Source organism: Pseudorasbora parva, chromosome 9, assembly GCF_024679245.1.
Source record: "Pseudorasbora parva isolate DD20220531a chromosome 9, ASM2467924v1, whole genome shotgun sequence".
Lineage (NCBI taxonomy): Eukaryota > Metazoa > Chordata > Actinopteri > Cypriniformes > Gobionidae > Pseudorasbora > Pseudorasbora parva.
In genome coordinates, this window is record NC_090180.1 from 30888846 (window position 1) to 30907063 (window position 18218).

Here is an 18218-nt window from a genome sequence, read left to right on the forward strand (position 1 = left end):
AGTTCTGTTTATTAACCACTAGAGTGCAAAAAGTTACAGACTGTAGCTTTAAGTTTTAAAGTTTGTTTTTACATAAAATATTCCCCCCCTGCATCATTTAATTATAATTTTAAATCAGTAGGTTTGTTTGTCTTGCTATTAGGCTGAAACTGTTAGATGGTTTGGAGACACTCCATAAGCATGTTAATATATCAGGGCACACTAAATGGCTTGGTGATGTAGGGCCATAGGAAGCTCTGGGTGTTTTCAAGAGATCAAGACTGAGCATTTGGCAATATGTGATGCATTTTTTGGTCAGCTCCCAAGATTGTTCTGCACATGGATGAGATCTGAGAAGGAATTCAATGCCGGACTGTTTTGTTGTCTTCCCGAGTACTAGTAACACATCTGCCAACGAAATTTGTGTCAGTGTAGATTTTGTTCTCTTTGTTTTAGTGTCAGACAGGTTACCCTAAAATTCAAAAATTTTCTGTTATGGTAGAGCTGGAGAATACGTACTGTATGAATAAAGGTGAAAAATTATATGTGCATGTGATGCAAGCACTTTTGTTTTTTCAAGTTTAGTTATGACTGCCTGATTAAAGACATGATGGTGAACGAAATGACCATTTTTTTATTACTGAGACAGTTTTCGTTCATTTTAAATAAATTAGTATGTTAATAAGGTTTTAGTGCTCATTAAACTATTCAAAATCAGAGGACTGAAAGCCATAACAACGAAGCATTGGGCTTTGATTCTGTTGGGCTCAATTTGGAGAGCCTTCTGCGTAAATGCAAATTGGATCCCAAACTGCCAGAAACGTTGGCAAATGTCAAACATGAAAGAGCTGGGCTTCTTTTCAAGCACAATAGATGTCACATTGTGAAAGCTTTGGCAGTGTTGAATGAACAAAATCACTCAATAGGTACCAGAACTTGTTCTGTGTAAAGTAAAAGTGCTGTGTGAAAGTCTTAAGTGCTTCATAAAAAAACATTTGTTATAAGACGGTCATTTATGTTTTTCTTCAGTGCACTATTAGGTACAGTGGCCCAGTAGTGCAGCCGTACTAAATTAAACCACAACACGGTTTGGGGGGGCTCTCGGAGTGCAATAAAGTTAGTTTCCCTTGCCATTGCTCTATAGATTGTCCAGTCTTACAAAGATTTAAACACTACGGCCCGTTTTAAGTGTGTAAACATTGTATATCGACATGAAATATCAACTCAAAATCACCTACAGGAATTATAGCTGCATATTTATACTCGAAAATGCTTTTACACGCTGCCATGGCGCTTGAAACCCAAGGGAACGTCTGCCAATTCCACCATGCAGTTGAAACATGTAATTTGTATTAATTAAAATTACTTTTTTTGTTTTATTTAAATGTTCAAATTCTAATGTTATGCATTGAGTCAGTTTTTTAGAAAAAAAAGCTGTGGGATTTTATCATGTCTGTTTTTGAATGTTAAAAGTAATTTTAATTCATCTGATCGTAGTGTTTATATCTTTATAAGACTGGTCTATAGAGCAATGGCAAGGAAAACTAACTTTATTGCACTCCGAGAGCCCCCTCATGGACGGGAGCATTTCCGTTGTGTTCTGGCGATTCCGTTGTGCTGTGGTGATTTCGTTGTGTTGTGGCTCGTTTCCGTTGTGTTGTGGCGATTCCGTTGTGCTGTGGTGATTTCGTTGTGTTGTGGCTCGTTTCCGTTGTGTTGTGGCGATTCCGTTGTGCTGTGGTGATTTCGTTGTGTTGTGGCTCGTTTCCGTTGTGTTGTGGCTCGTTTCCGTTGTGTTGTGGCGATTCCGTTGTGCTGTGGTGATTTTGTTGTGTTGTGGCTCGTTTCCGTTGTGTTGTGGCGATTCCGTTGTGCTGTGGTGATTTTGTTGTGTTGTGGCTCGTTTCCGTTGTGTTGTGGCGATTCCGTTGTGCTGTGGTGATTTTGTTGTGTTGTGGCTCGTTTCCGTTGTGTTGTGGCGATTCCGTTGTGCTGTGGTGATTTCGTTGTGTTGTGGCTCGTTTCCGTTGTGTTGTGGCGATTCCGTTGTGCTGTGGTGATTTTGTTGTGTTGTGGCTCGTTTCCGTTGTGTTGTGGCGATTCCGTTGTGCTGTGGTGATTTCGTTGTGTTGTGGCTCGTTTCCGTTGTGTTGTGGCGATTCCGTTGGGCTGTGGTGATTTCGTTGTGTTGTGGCTCGTTTCCGTTGTGTTCTGGCGATTCCGTTGTGCTGTGGTGATTTCGTTGTGTTGTGGCTCGTTTCCGTTGTGTTGTGGCGATTCCGTCGTGCTGCAGTGATTTCGTTGTGTTGTGGCGATTTCATCGTGCTGTGGTGATTTCGTTGTGTTGTGGCGATTCCGTCGTGCTGTGGTGATTTCGTTGTGTTGTGGCTCGTTTCCGTTATGTTGTGGCGATTCCGTCGTGCTGTGGTGATTTCGTTGTGTTGTGGCTCGTTTCCGTTGTGTTGTGGCGATTCCGTCGTGCTGCAGTGATTTCGTTGTGTTGTGGCGATTTCATCGTGCTGTGGTGATTTCGTTGTGTTGTGGCGATTCCGTCGTGCTGTGGTGATTTTGTTGTGTTGTGGCTCGTTTCCGTTGTGTTGTGGCGATTCCGTTGTGCTGTGGTGATTTCGTTGTGCTGTGGCTCGTTTCCGTTGTGTTGTGGCGATTCCGTTGTGCTGTGGTGATTTCGTTGTGTTGTGGCGATTCCGTTGTGCTGTGGTGATTTTGTTGTGTTGTGGCTCGTTTCCGTTGTGTTGTGGCGATTCCGTTGTGCTGTGGTGATTTCGTTGTGTTGTGGCTCGTTTCCGTTGTGTTGTGGCGATTCCGTTGTGCTGTGGTGATTTCGTTGTGTTGTGGCTCGTTTCCGTTGTGTTGTGGCGATTCCGTTGTGCTGTGGTGATTTTGTTGTGTTGTGGCTCGTTTCCGTTGTGTTGTGGCGATTCCGTTGTGCTGTGGTGATTTCGTTGTGTTGTGGCTCGTTTCCGTTGTGTTGTGGCGATTCCGTTGGGCTGTGGTGATTTCGTTGTGTTGTGGCTCGTTTCCGTTGTGTTGTGGCGATTCCGTTGTGCTGTGGTGATTTCGTTGTGTTGTGGCTCGTTTCCGTTGTGTTGTGGCGATTCCGTTGTGTTGTGGCGATTCCGTTGTGCTGTGGTGATTTCGTTGTGTTGTGGCTCGTTTCCGTTGTGTTGTGGCGATTCCGTTGGGCTGTGGTGATTTCGTTGTGTTGTGGCTCGTTTCCGTTGTGTTCTGGCGATTCCGTCGTGCTGTGGTGATTTCGTTGTGTTGTGGCTCGTTTCCGTTATGTTGTGGCGATTCCGTCGTGCTGTGGTGATTTCGTTGTGTTGTGGCTCGTTTCCGTTGTGTTGTGGCGATTCCGTCGTGCTGCAGTGATTTCGTTGTGTTGTGGCGATTTCATCGTGCTGTGGTGATTTCGTTGTGTTGTGGCGATTCCGTCGTGCTGTGGTGATTTCGTTGTGTTTTGGCTCGTTTTCGTTATGTTGTGGCGATTCCGTCGTGCTGTGGTGATTTCGTTGTGTTGTGGCTCGTTTCCGTTGTGCTGTGGCTCGTTTCCATTGTTCTGTGGCTCGTTTGCGTTGTGCTGTGGCTCGAACAAAAGTAGGCATACAACAGATGGTGTGGCCCACACAGAGACATGATCTCGCCATCATCAAATCAGTCCAAGGTTACATGAAGGAGTCCATTCAAGAAGAGATGAGACTGAAGCCTGAATCCAAAAAGAGCTGTAGCAACTTGAAAAAACCTTCATGCAAACTACAACCTGATCTCACAAGAAAGCTTAACTGTATTACGATAGGGCTGTAACTACCATAGGCATTGAGGGGGAAATGACCAAATTAGTATATTGTAGTATATTGTAGCTATAAGTAGCTGAACATTTAATATTTGATAACGCTGTTTTACGATGAATATGCTTAACGTCTCATAGTAACATACAGTGATGCAAACTACTTTTTAAATGTAATTTCGCCAATTTGAATTGAAAATAGACAATCATTTAAATTGTCATTTATAACTGAATGTGACAAGATTATTATTATTTATTTATTTTTGTCATATTAGACATGCATACAAGAGTGAATGTGTGCATATATTTCAAAAAATTATTTGCAAAGCGTTTAAATGGATTACTTCATAACTACAGTATAGTTTTGATGTATGTAGTAGATGGTTACGAGTTGGCACTTTCGCACTAATTCGAAAATGTAAATTGTAAAGCATGAAGGTCCACCTCTAAACATACAATCACTGGGACATAAGAATATCATACAAAATTGTAGTAATTGATATGAATTAGCCATGTGACTGTGTTGGCAAACTACGTTTAAAAAGAGCAATCTCCAGCGAACCGACACCACCAAAGCATCAGATCGACTCAAGTCACAGTTTGCTTCTACTTTGTAATTGTTTTTTTACCATTTTGAATGTTGTTAGAGAACTGTAGTTGTAACAAAGGCAAACAAGATAGGCACTGTTCATTTAAATGGCTTCATTCCATCATTTGATTTATGAAGTAGATTCAGAGAGCTTAAAAAAAACACGCCTCCAAAAGAAACATTTTTTTAAGGTCATGCAGTTGAGAGGCGTGATACTGCTAATTGTCCAATAATATACTGTGTGTATTTTTTTCTAAAACACAAATTGAGCAATTACACGACATAAGTTATAATGTATCCTAAACATATCTTACGAGATATTAATTTGTGTTTATTCTTTAGGAAGAAATCCTAAGAAATCCACCGCTTAAACTGACACACCTATACAGTGATCATTCACTAAAGAGCGTCAAAACGGCATTTATCTTTTGAATTTTGTAATAAAATTTACTGAATACTTAAAGGGGGGGTGAAACACTCAGTTTGTTTCAGTCAATATCATGTCAATCTTGAATACCTATAGAGTAGTATTGCATCCTTCATATCTCCGAAAAGTCTTTAGTTTTATCATGTTTATAAAAGAAATATAGGCTGTACTGAGTCTTTCCGGAAAAAAACGAGCGCCTGGAGGCGTATCGTGTGGTCGGAGCTAAAGAATGACGATCGCGAACAAAGCGGTGACGTCCTCAAGCGTGGAGAAACCCATGCTATCTCAGCTAATACAGATAATGATCCACAATCAAATCTGAGGCAGAAATAAATTGAACAGTAGAAACGGCAACATCAGGACGTCCGTCTCTGTGGTATGTACTGTATTTAGTGGCCTTTGTGTGTCTTTACTCGCAGTTTAGGAGGACATGATTCGGTTTATGGACTATTGTATGCGACTAAACCTTAGCAGTAGCAAGCAAAACGGTTTTGCACGTCAGAGTCAGACTAGTGTTATACAGAACAACAATGGAGTAACCGTTAGCGCATTTGAATGACGAAGCACGCAATCGTGTCGTTTACTGATGTTTACTCATGCGACGGTAGCCAATAGCAGAGACATTTGAAGCAGATTTACTCACCGGCTGCTTCCAAAGCAGGACCGAACCTTTATCGCTGGGACCGCTCCGTCAAAAACACACTTTTTTGGTATGATTTGGTGAAGTCCTGTGACAGCAGTGGCGTGGAAATCCACTTTGAGACGCGACTGAAACGATGCTGTGAAGCTTCCCATCATTTCTGCATTCAAATCGGTTCAAATGCAGCGCTGCTTTCCCGGAATGCTGTGCTGAAGCGTTGAAGTCGCTCGACGTCACCCATAGGAATAAAGTGGAGCGTGGCGCGTGACATAAGTCTTCACGGAGGACTGGATCTGCACGTGAGAGACTGTTTACGGCGTGCATTTCCTCTCTCGCTCTAGTCACGTGCGCGCACCCTACCGGGAGAAGAGCCCGTACGGCCCATACAAGGACCTTCCGTTCTATTAACGTCAAGTAGACCCATACTCGAAAAAAACTCTCCGAAACTTGTGAGAAACCGGAAGGAGTATTTTTGACACAGAAATACTCTATCAAACGTCCAACATTAGTTTTTGAAACTTTGTCTATGTTTAGGATGGGAATCCAAGTCTTTAACAGTGTAAAAAGCTCAGTATGCATGAAACAGCATTTCACCCCCCCTTTAATATGTCATGTGTGAACTCGGATTCAAGCGTGTTCCGCGCTTAAAACAAGCCGAATGTTAACGGTTAAAGATTGCATTCATAACCGTTTGGTACACACGTACACCGAACCGAAAGCCATTTACCAAAACGGTTCGGTATGAATACGTGTACCGTTACACACCCCTATTTTATGTATATTAAAGAAATCGAATCAATTTTTAGTAGTTCCCATTTACCACTTTACGCGTTTACCCAACTATAACGACTTCTGCGCCTGAGAACCGCAGAAATTCAAAAGAGTCTATAGGTTTATTTAATGAGATGGAACATATTCAGTAGGTCAAGTCAAGTCACCTTTATTAATATAACGCTTTACACAATTCAGATTGTTTCAAAGCAGCTTTTCAGGGATAAACATGAAAACAATGTTCAAATATGCAAACAAAAAATTAAATTATGCTGTAAACACAGCTCTAAAAATACAAACGTGTCATCATATTTTTTAGCTGAAGTCAGTTCAGTGTTGATTAAGTTTGGTTCAAAAACAGTGTAAAGTTTCTCAGTTATGGAATGAGTTCAGTTCAGCTGATGCCATCATCCATCTTAGTTCTCATCTGATAGTGTCAGTGCCATCAAATCAATAATATTGCTGCATTTATGAATGGGAAAAGATGACTGATTATATTTGTGGAATCCATTGAATGTATTCGTTATTAGTTCATCTCCCTGCTTTCTACAGAGTTCTTCAACACTCTGTGGATGTCACTGAAGAAGACCATGGCCCAAGCAGAGGAAACCGAATGGAGATGTCCATTTTCTATGTCGTATACTTTGTGGTTTTTCCCTTCTTTTTTGTCAACATCTTTGTTGCTCTCATCATAATCACATTCCAGGAGCAGGGTGATAAAATGATGGAAGAGTGCAACTTGGAGAAAAATGAGGTAAAACGTATGCATATAGTACACAATGAGTAATAAGCCAAATATATGACCTCAATATCCAGTAGATTGGATTAAGCATCAAGCTTTTTTATACGAGCAATGAGTATGAGCATGAGTAGCATGAGTAGCAGTGTGATATGGTTGTATATCAGCATGGCTGTGATTCGGCCATATGTAATCACTGAGTGCTGATATATAACATTACCACATGGCTATGAGTGTGATATTTTGTTTATACAACAGTTCAAGGTCACAAGTAAATGAATAAGAAACAACAATGGAGTGTCTTTAAAAGCACTCTTTTCTTTAGAATTATTTCCTTCTGCCACAGATACACATTTTGACAGTTGAGCCCAAGCCTCCTTACTAATTCTAAAACAATATAAACTATAAACGAAGCAACGTTGAGTTGCTTCATTGAAGCTTATTGTATTATGAGAGAGATCAACTAAACGAGTGCATTACCTGTATCTGATATAGCATTCATTCTTCAGGTTGATGTCCATAATATTATACCCATTATAAAAAATCTGTTTGAATGTCTGCTAATTAAGGCAATAGTGGATCCCATGACAGCGCTAAAACAACTTCCTTGTTTTAACCAGAGACTCAATAATAAAATCAGTCTTTGCCACCATCCAATGGTTAATAATACAACTTTCGCTGAAGTCCATTTCACGTTCACTAACAGAATGTTTCTCAATACCAAATACAGCATATTATTTATATAAACAGCAATATTAACAACAATAGTAGGCATTATAAAAGAAAATAGGAAATGAACATAAGCAAACAATTCAGTCAAACAGCAGCGCTCTAGAACAGGATTCAAGATAAATGGAGCCTAATGTTATTCAACTTAACTTTGACTATAGCAAAATATATATATATTTATTGACTGATATCCCTTAAATTAATTATATCTCATTTATAACCACGATAAGAGCTAACGACAAATTCCCAAGGACTGGCCAAGATGAAGCTGTTCTCTGCGGGTACATGAGCACTGAACAGCCTGGAGCTTGCATCTGTGAAAGTATATATATATATATATATATATATATATATATATATATATATATATATATATATATATATATATATAAAATTTAAAACAAAAAAAAATTAAAATAATTTTACATATTTGAGGTAGTATTTTTAAGAAATATGGTTGTCGGAAGCAGTCATTAAAAGGTGAAAAAGTTCAAGTGCTGATACTTGGGGAATATCGCATGGCTGGAAAAGGCTCATCAGATTCGAGAACCAGAAAGAACTGTTGTATAAATATATATTTTCCATGTTGCTAGGTTTTATTAACTGCCCTTTAACACCATTTAATGATATTAACTCAATTATAATGAAAGAAGACTAAAAATAAAGCTATTCTGCCGAGTTTCTAATCTGCAGTACTAACCAGCATGTACCTTCGCTTCTTTCTTATCTCACTCTTCCAGCGGGCATGCATTGACTTTACCATCAGTGCAAAACCCCTAACAAGATACATGCCTCAGAACAGGCAGACCCTCCAGTACCGATTGTGGCACTTTGTGGTGTCTCCATCATTCGAGTACACAGTTCTAGTTATGATTGCACTCAACACAGTTGTGCTCATGATGAAGGTATAACTTTCAACATACAATAACTTAGAATTCATATTTAATTTGATTTTATATAGAACGAAAAACTTGAGTGCCCATTAAATGGTCTTCAACTTGCTGAAATATCTGAAATGTAAACTTTTGAGGTGTATACAGCTTTTCTGATTTGATAACCATAACACTTTTCAGTACCACTCAGCGCCAGCTGCCTACGACATTGTCCTGAAGCACCTCAACACAGCGTTCACTGTGCTGTTCTCTCTGGAATGCATCTTAAAGATCATGGCCTTTGGTTTCATGGTGAGTTTATTGACACGTTGATGATGTTAATGAGTGTACATCAAAGGAGAAAAGAACTATAATGTATTGAATTGATGCACCCGATTTTATCATTTTCGTTGTTGTCACTCACAGAACTACTTTCGTGATACATGGAACATCTTTGATTTTATCACTGTGCTGGGCAGTATTACTGAAATTGTGGTAGATATACAGGTAGGAATATTTCACACATATGGGTCTGAATATGAATCAAGAGTCTGTAACAGTGATGCCGCTAGGGTTTCTGAGCCCCCTCTTTTTAACTTGTTAACTTGTTTTAATTTCCAGTTAAAATATCTAGAGTTTAAGTAATCAAGTAACATTTGTTACAAGTACACAATTGCTTTGCTCTCTCTTTCTATTTAGTCTGTGAACACCATCAATATGAGTTTCCTGAAGCTTTTCCGGGCAGCTAGACTCATTAAACTGTTGAGACAAGGCTACACAATACGGATTCTGCTGTGGACATTTGTTCAGTCCTTCAAGGTAAAATTACATTTGCACTAAAAGCATAACTTTCCTTCTAGTTTTGCATGGTCATGAAAATATCAAGAAATTTTACAAATGTGAATTGCAGATTTGCAATAGTCAGAAATAACCATCATTTTAGTCAAATATATATTTCGAGTTTTGTTTAGCTAAAATAAATAGGACTGAATATTTTTTGTGTAGGATAAAATTGGCCTAAAAATCCAGAGTTTGCCCATCATAATGTGATTTTTTTTTTAAACAATCATTTAAATCAATTAAATTAAATGATTGGTCATATAACTGAAAATCCCACGCAGCTATCTGTGTAAAATTGTTTGTAAAGGGTAAAAAAATCACAAATGACTAGAAAGTTCAAAGAACAAAATGACTGTTTAAATAGTATTCACACCTTTTTCTTGGATAGAGCTGGTTTTCAGTTCTCTTTATATGATTCATATTTTCACTTGCTTTTTGTTTCAGGCTCTTCCATATGTTTGCCTCCTCATTGCCATGCTTTTCTTCATTTATGCCATTATTGGCATGCAGGTACGTTTTTAATACTAGTATGTATGGCATTTGTCAAAAATTATATAAACTTTACAAATGTCACATCTTGCCTGTGTTTTTGTATCCTCTTATTTCAAAGTTTATTTCATTTCGTAGTTCTTGTTTTCTTTCTTCCTATTCAGTCAGTATACTCACAGTACAACACGATTATGGGATATCGCACTCTCCCGAGATTCACTGAAGACACCTCTATTCACGGTTGAAAGGCCAATGGCGCATGGTGACGTGGGCAGACATACCTGCCGAATAAATCTGGCCAACCTTACCTCCATTCTTCAGCTCTTCACCGCACTGCTAGATCACCCTCATGCCACATTCAGTAGACAAACCCACAGCTGTAGTTTTTGTTGAGACCCTAGGTGCAAAATAGATTTGTAGCTTGGTTTAGCTTAGATAGCACAAGGTAGTAAATATTTTAATTCCTTAGCTAACCCTTTAAAAAGGGATCTTGTTCCTGCCCTATAGCTTGTGGATATTTCTTAAATGAAAAAGATACAAACAAGCACTGTCCAGTGTGTCTGGAAATTGTCCACACTAGGTTGTCTCTCTCGACTCCCAGGGCATGTGTACATTGTTGTCAGCTCCGTTGTTCAACTCTTGATTGGTGAGTGGCATCCTTTGAACATGTACTTGGTGGGGTGGTAGTCCAAAACGGTCCTCTCCCATCTGCCTGTGCTGATATGAACACACATTAGTCTGATATCAGGGTAGCCCTGTTAGACTGGGGCAATCATGTGGAGGCTGAGGAGAGTCTGTGTGGTGAACAAATTAATGCCACTGAGATTGGGGATGTATAGAATTTCATTACTATGGGTGATGATTCCAGTGATCTCAATGCAGGTGATGACTTTTCTGACATTTGAATCTTGGTGTATTGCAGAGATACTGACATTTTTGCAGGAACTGTTTGAGGAAGGTTTCTCTCGTTTCACTTTAAAAGTTTACTTGTCAGCTATTTATACTTGTTATGAAGGTTTTAATGGCGCATGGTTGGGTGCACACCTACTTGCAATTTGTTTTCTCAAGTGTGCACGTTGCATTAAACCTGTTATTTAGTCAGTGCCATCATGGGACCTGACTGTGGTACTGGAGGCTTTACGTCTCTGCTATTTGCAGTGGTGTAAAGCATGACTCTTGAGTTGTGGAGACGTGGAGTGACGAATCACGCTTCTCTGTCTGGCAATCCGATGGATGAGTCAGGGTTTGGCAGTTGCCAGGAGAACAGTACTTGCCTGAGGGAATTGTGCCTAGTGTAAAGTTTGGTGGTGGGGGGTTGTGGGAACAGTTTGGGGATGGCCCCTTCCTGTTCCAACATGACTGCACACCAGTGCACAAAGCAAGGTCCATAAATACATTCGAGAGTCTATAAAGAAGATCGAGTTTGGTGTGGTCCTGACCTCACCCCAATAGAACACCTTTAGGAAGAATTAGAGCAGAGACTGCAAGCCAACACCAGTAGCTGAAATGGCACCCCAGACCATCACTGACTGTGGGTACTTGACACTGGACTTTAGGCATTTTGGCATTTCCTTCTCCCCAGTCTTCTATGAGACTTCTTCTTCTTCCAGACTCTGGCACCTTGATTTCCGAATGACATGCAAAATTTGCTTTCATCCGAAAAAAGTACTTTGGACCACTGAGCAACAGTCCAGTGCTGCTTCACTGTAGCCCAAAAGTGGCTTGACCTGGGGAACGCATGCACCTGTAGCCTATTTCCTGCACACGCCTGTGCACGGTGGCTCTGGATGTTTCTACTCCAGACTCAGTCCACTGCTTCCGCAGGTCCCCCACGGTCTGGAATCGAGAACTTTATCACAATATGCTAATTTTTTGAGAAGGACCTGTATATACTAACTTGTTTGTTTCTTTATCATGGCAGAATAGTCAGAGTAGCTGTGCTGGTCATGTATGGAACTACTGGACCTTCTGTATTAGTACAGTAGAGAATACAGTAGAAGTGTGAATGCATGTCCCATAATCATGCATTGTTTTAAGAGTACTGGCTGAATCGGACAGTTCAGAGGTATAACACCACTGGGCCCTGCTTTGTGGGAAGCTTGGTGAAGAAATCAAATGACTGTATGCTCATTCCCCTGTGTTCCAGAGTGTTTCTGTTTTCATTACAGTTTTGTATTTTGCCAGGACCAATTTTTTAATACTTAGGTCACTTTTTCAAAACTCTTCACACAGTGATTACAACATCAGTCTATGTGAGCTAAATTGTGGATCATTTATCATTGCTTTAGCACGAAACACATTCAATGGTGACTTCTATCAAATTACATTTATATACTACACTGGCCAATTTGCACGTTTACATTACTCTTTTCAAAACTGTTCGAAACCTAACAAAACACAAAAAATGTATAATCCAGAAATCTGCAAAAGTTTTACTGTATTATCATAATGATATATACAGTATATATTCTGAATCTAGATGCTGTGGGAATTCATATGAACGATTGCGTCATGAAGCACGTATGAAATCAGACCAATGGAATGTAATAGGCTGGTGACGTCATGGACCAGGAAACTATAAAGCACACCCAAACCAAACAGTGTTAGCTTCTGATAGACTAAAGCAAGTCGATCATGGTTATGCCAGTAGTATGACAGGGTGTTGCAGTGTTTTATTCCCTTTTTAGGGAACCATGATTACATACATAACTGAGATGTTCTCTTTCAAGGGAATTCGCTCTGCAGCTATACACTGTGGGTACACTATACCCACGCTGCCATATGAGCAAGTGCACTTCCGATGACGATAAAATCGAAAGGACCACATTAAGATGAAGGAGCTCAGGTCAAGGGCATAGAACCTCACACATGAGTGCAGTAATGTGATGCCTGCTGCATCACATTCATCCTGGAGAGAGACACCTGACAGTAATGCTTTAAATGCATCCATACTACTGGTGAGTGGGCCCGGACAGCCAAAGGTGAATGCTGGCCAGCCGACTCATAGAGATAGCCTCAACCACCCACTTCCTCAGCTAAGATGCCGGGAACCCTTCCGTGGGTGACCCAAAGCTAAAGAAAAGCTGTTCAGACTTTCTTCACAGGGCAGCTCTGTGGACGTAGGTACAGTATCTAGGGCCCTTGCTGGGCAAAGCAGATACATTTTTTTTGGAGAGAGCAAAAATCAACCAATCATCGATTTAATTTAGCATGCAGATGCCCTGGAGTCGTAGAAGAGCCTGAAATGCATCCACACACTTTGTGAAAGTTAGAGGTGACAAAGCAAGGCAGAATGGAAGAACTGGTACACTTCGCCCCCGAAAGAAAACCTCAGGAACTTCCTGTGTTGTGGGAGGATGGATACGTGGAAGTATGCATCATTGAGTTCTATCGAGACAAACCAGTCCTCTGACCTGATTTGTGACACAAATTACTTTATAGTAAGCATCTTGAATTTGAACTTGCCTACCGAGCGATATAGTTGGCGCAGATCTAGAATTGTAGGCAATTTCCCATCCTTTTTTGGAACAGTGTAGTACCGTCTGTAAAACCCGGACTCCCTGCTGGGAGGAGGAACCCGTTTTATGGCCTCCTTTTACTTCCTGAGCCTGCTCTGGATCCTACACACTGTGGTGGGTGAGAGCTGAACCGGGGTGGGCAAGACCTGAGCTGAATAGTGTACCCTTTTCAACTGTCTGCAGGGCCCAACTAGATATATTTGACCTCTCTTCAGCCCTGGGCATCGGCCATTAGGAACGCGAGCCGAGGCGCCCTCCTCGAAAAGCGCCCTGTGGAAGCACGCCGTTCTCAGCAAAAGCCGCTCACAATGCTCGCATTCAGCCCCCTCGTGGGCTGACTGTGTGTGCTGCACACAAACAACACACAGTACATGTGTATCCTCACTCATGATAAAACGTGGGTAGGGATTAACACACTTCCTGAAATGTTGTTCGCTCAACATTATAATGAATTTTCTTTCACAAAGGTGAAAACTCTTGTCTAACAATGCCTTTTGATATACTAAGACAAAAACACCAAGGACAAACAATCTCACAGAGAGTGCTTGCTGAAGGGACAGAATCTAACACTGTTTGGTCTGGGTGTGCTTTATAGCAGTGGTTTACCACCACCTCTCTCGTATCCTATTCTGTGATTGTTTGAGAAATGCCGAAGCCGTTGCTGAACGGTGGCTCAAAACACCCAATTGCTTCATGGTCATAGGATATGCAAACTACATCTTAGTTTGAAAGAAAACCAGTTTTGCTAAAAAAGTTTTGATGACTGTAATGAAGGTAAAGCCGATTACAGTGACATACAGGAGTTGTACATTTGGCATGTGCGTGTCCTTTATTATTGATGCGCAAACAACTTGTGTATGTGCGCTCTTGGCTTTAACATAAAAACCTTGCAGTATTGTTTCGGAGAGGAGGGGGTCCTTGGAGTAAAATAAGTTGGGAACCACTGCTTTATAGTTTGCTAGTTGATGACGTTCTATCATGCCATTGGGCTGATTTCATACGTGCTTCGCAACGCAATCACATAGAGGCGTTCCTACAGCATTTTGACCCCGCGCGAGTTCCCTTGAAAGGGACTCAAATACTATTAAAGAAACTAGATTTAACTGAACACAGGTGTTAGACTTTCAATTTATGAATATGCATTTAAAAGAGGAAAATTAAAAATATATATAATGTTTTACTGTAATCAGTGTAACATACACTGGAGTGAATTATAAGCAGTTGAGTGTCATTATGGTTTTGTGAAGGAATTTTACAAAATAAATCATTGTATTGAATGTTACCTGATATTACCTAATATTTTTTGTTTCTGTTTTTATGATTGACAAAGTGTGTTTGTTGGTTGAAATCTTTGCTTCTGTTCTGGAAGAATCAGTTGATTTGAAATATCTATGACATTTATTTATTTATTTATTTATTTATTTATTTATTGTTCATTTGAATGTGAAATTAACTGCTGTGCCAAGATGAAAGTTTGTTAGGAGAACTGTGTAAAGAATTTTAAAAAAGTGAACCCTGAGAATTGTCCTAGAGCAAACACTGTAAATCAATAATGCTGAATCTGGATCCACACTTCAACACTCTTATTTCCTGCAACCACAACTAACTTTTTTGTAATTGAATGGTATTAGCTGAATACTTCCCTAAACTTCAGAATGAACTTGTGTTTTGGCAGCTCAGTCTTTGCAAATTACTCTTCCAATTTATTTGTCATTGCCAGTGCTTTACAACAGATGTATTCTGTCTGTTTTAGTGTGTGTGTGTGTGTGTGTGTGTGTTCGAGCAGTGATATGAAATTTGAAGTGCATGGTATGGACAGTACATCTGATTCTGATCTACCATATCTTATTCTTTAGGTATTTGGGAATATTAAATTGAATGATGAAAGCCACATTAATCAACACAACAATTTCAAGACATTCTTTGGTGCCTTGATGCTGCTCTTTAGGTAAGATCACCTAACATTGAAACTGTATTTAAATAAATTTTAATTAATTTAGTAGAATTGGGAGCACTTTAGTTTAGGGTCCAGTTCTCACTATTAACTAGTTGCTTATTAGCATGCATATTACTAGGATATTGGCTGTTTGTTATAGTTACAAAGCAAATATTAATGACTTAATCGCTTAATCCTACCCGACACCAAAACTTAACAACTACCTTACTTAAAGGTGTACTTCAGCGCTGGGAAGATGAATCTGTATTCAAACTGGGTCAATAATGTAGTAGTTATTTTTTTAATTTGGTGCTTTCTAGACAGAAAAGATAGAAAATGTATTTTTGTCTCATGAGGATGAAAGACTACAATTCCCAGAATGCTTCGCTGCACTACGAGGCCATTCACAAAGCCACCACTACTAGATTACTGAATCACTGATCCCACCGCAACCGCGATCATCTTAATAAAATCAGTTTAGTTAGAGAACAGACACTACAATTAAAAACTGAACGTGTCTGTTCAATATGTGTTTTAGCTGCTGAGGGAGTCTCACTCACAGCCCAAAAAACCGCAGGAGTCACATTGACAGTCATGGATGAGCTCATGATAAGAGCTGAGGTAAACGCGACGGCACTCGCGGCGTAGATTCACAGCGCATGTTCAGTCTGCTGCGTTTTTAGTTCATGCCTTTGAAAGCTTAACTTTCATAGGAATTAGTTTGAGAAGTTGAAAGACTTACTATGCTCTGCTGACTGCACCGTTTAAACATGAATGCCTGAGGCTGCAGCTGGAGCTGAGTGCTGTGTGATCTCCCATCCCCCACGCACGAGTTGAAAACATGAGGAAATGGCTCTCTCTGCTGGCTGTAGTCTTTAGCCTCTGGCCAACAATTCCTCCGATGGCACAAACTGACGATATTTGCGTCATGGGAGGCACAATCATTTGAATATACTCCAGGGTTTTTAATGATACAAAGCCATATGCTAATCGGTGATGTAACCCTTTAATATTAATAAGCAGTAATTAGGCGTTTACTGAGGCAAAAAAATAAAAAAGTTAATATTGAGAAATGGACCTTAAACTAAAGTGCGACCATAGAATTTTCTACTACTTGTGAATAATTTGATTTATGGGTAGTGCTATAAACGCCAATTCGTTTTAGGTTATGTAATAAAACACTTTTTTTATTGGTGAAAAATATTATGATGTAGAAATTTCAATTGTAGATTTATTTGAACTAGAGATGTCATAATATATAAGTGAATAAATCGGGGGCACAATATTGTATTGTATTCTTTCTTTAGTGTGATTTATAGTTTAAATAATATTATGGTGCACAAATATATGATAAGAGCTGAAAGGTTAACTTTAATTTTAGTTCATCCCAAAATTTAAATTCTGTCATCATTTCTACAAGACTTTACACTGAAACTTACATTTACAAAAAAGGATCAGAAAAGGGATCATGGAAGGGAATCAAATAATTTGTGTTCCTTACACAAAGAATAAGACCACTTTTATGAATCTTTTGTACTTTTATAGTATATTTTGTCCATTTTAGGACACCCATGGTTACTATGAAATGTTGATGAACAGGAAAAAAGCATGAAGATTAAACAACTCTTGTATGTTCCATTGAAAAATAACTTTGGAACAACAGGAGGATGAGTAAATAAAGGCAGAATTGTCATTTTTGGGTGAACTACTCCTTTAATTGAGAGGCGTTTTAGTCTTGTGTTTGGCTGACTCATTCCTGGGTCGATATATTACTTTGCTTCTTGCAGAAGTGCCACTGGAGAGTCTTGGCAAGAGATCATGCTCTCATGTCTAGAAGGGAAAGAGTGTGAACCGGACCCTTCAATAGTACCACCTTTCACTTCTCCAGATCATGAAGGGGGCTGTGGCACCGACTTTGCCTATTTCTATTTTGTCTCCTTCATCTTTTTCAGCTCATTTTTGGTAAGGGTGTATCAACTTTGTTTGTTTAGATTAGTCTTAAGTGAGTCATCAATTTTTTTTTCTTCATAAAGTCAGTTACATAAAATGGTTTATTGGTATCATTTGCATTGGAAAAGTAAGATGGATTACCGTTTGGTTAACAAACTAGTTCTTAAGACACAGTGACTAAGTTTACGCAACTAGTCCCCAAAATGTAAAATGTATATGGGAATTTTGACATATTACTCTCTTCTGACCACCTTAATAAAATTATTTATATTATTTTCCTTTTTTTTTTTTGGAAGTTCAATTAATCACTTTCTTTGATTATCTTTTGCTATTTGATCAAATGTGAACGCAAAATATATATATATATATATATATATATATATATATATATATATATATATATATATATATATATATATATATATATATATATATATATATATATATATATATATATATATATATATATATATTGCAGTAGACCTCTGCTTCTGATATGCCCAAAATGTGAAAAAGGGTCCATAGATATTTTAACAATAAATAAATTATTTATTTATTTTATCTTGGTCTATATCCAAAACTTTGTCACTTTATTTTCCCTTAGATGCTGAATCTGTTTGTAGCTGTGATTATGGACAACTTTGAGTATTTGACACGAGACTCATCTATTCTTGGACCTCACCATCTGGACGAGTTTGTACGCATCTGGGGGGAATATGACCGAGCAGCATGGTAAGCACAAACAGATCACCTGTAACTATAACTACTGGAGTGCTAGTTATAATAAAAATGTTAATGCTTGTCACTGTTCTTACTGCCATACGCATATAGGCACTTCACTAGGAACCACTGCTCATTAACATCCACAATCATGTTTCCATTTATGTTCACTTGGTTTGCTTATTTATACAGATGTGACTCAGTTTAACTCAAG

The 18218-nt window shown here is 39.1% G+C and overlaps 1 protein-coding gene across 1 annotated transcript in view; it reads left to right on the forward strand.

The window, feature by feature from the left end:
* Positions 1-18218, forward strand: part of cacna1eb (calcium channel, voltage-dependent, R type, alpha 1E subunit b) — a 145462-nt gene that overhangs the window by 98769 nt on the left and 28475 nt on the right. Inside the window, exons 28-36 of the mRNA XM_067452214.1 lie at positions 6764-6965; positions 8420-8584; positions 8753-8863; positions 8978-9058; positions 9251-9370; positions 9836-9901; positions 15255-15346; positions 17122-17296; positions 17889-18016. Of these exons, the coding sequence (XP_067308315.1) occupies positions 6764-6965; positions 8420-8584; positions 8753-8863; positions 8978-9058; positions 9251-9370; positions 9836-9901; positions 15255-15346; positions 17122-17296; positions 17889-18016 (1140 nt within the window). The remainder of the gene's footprint in view (positions 1-6763; positions 6966-8419; positions 8585-8752; positions 8864-8977; positions 9059-9250; positions 9371-9835; positions 9902-15254; positions 15347-17121; positions 17297-17888; positions 18017-18218) is intronic.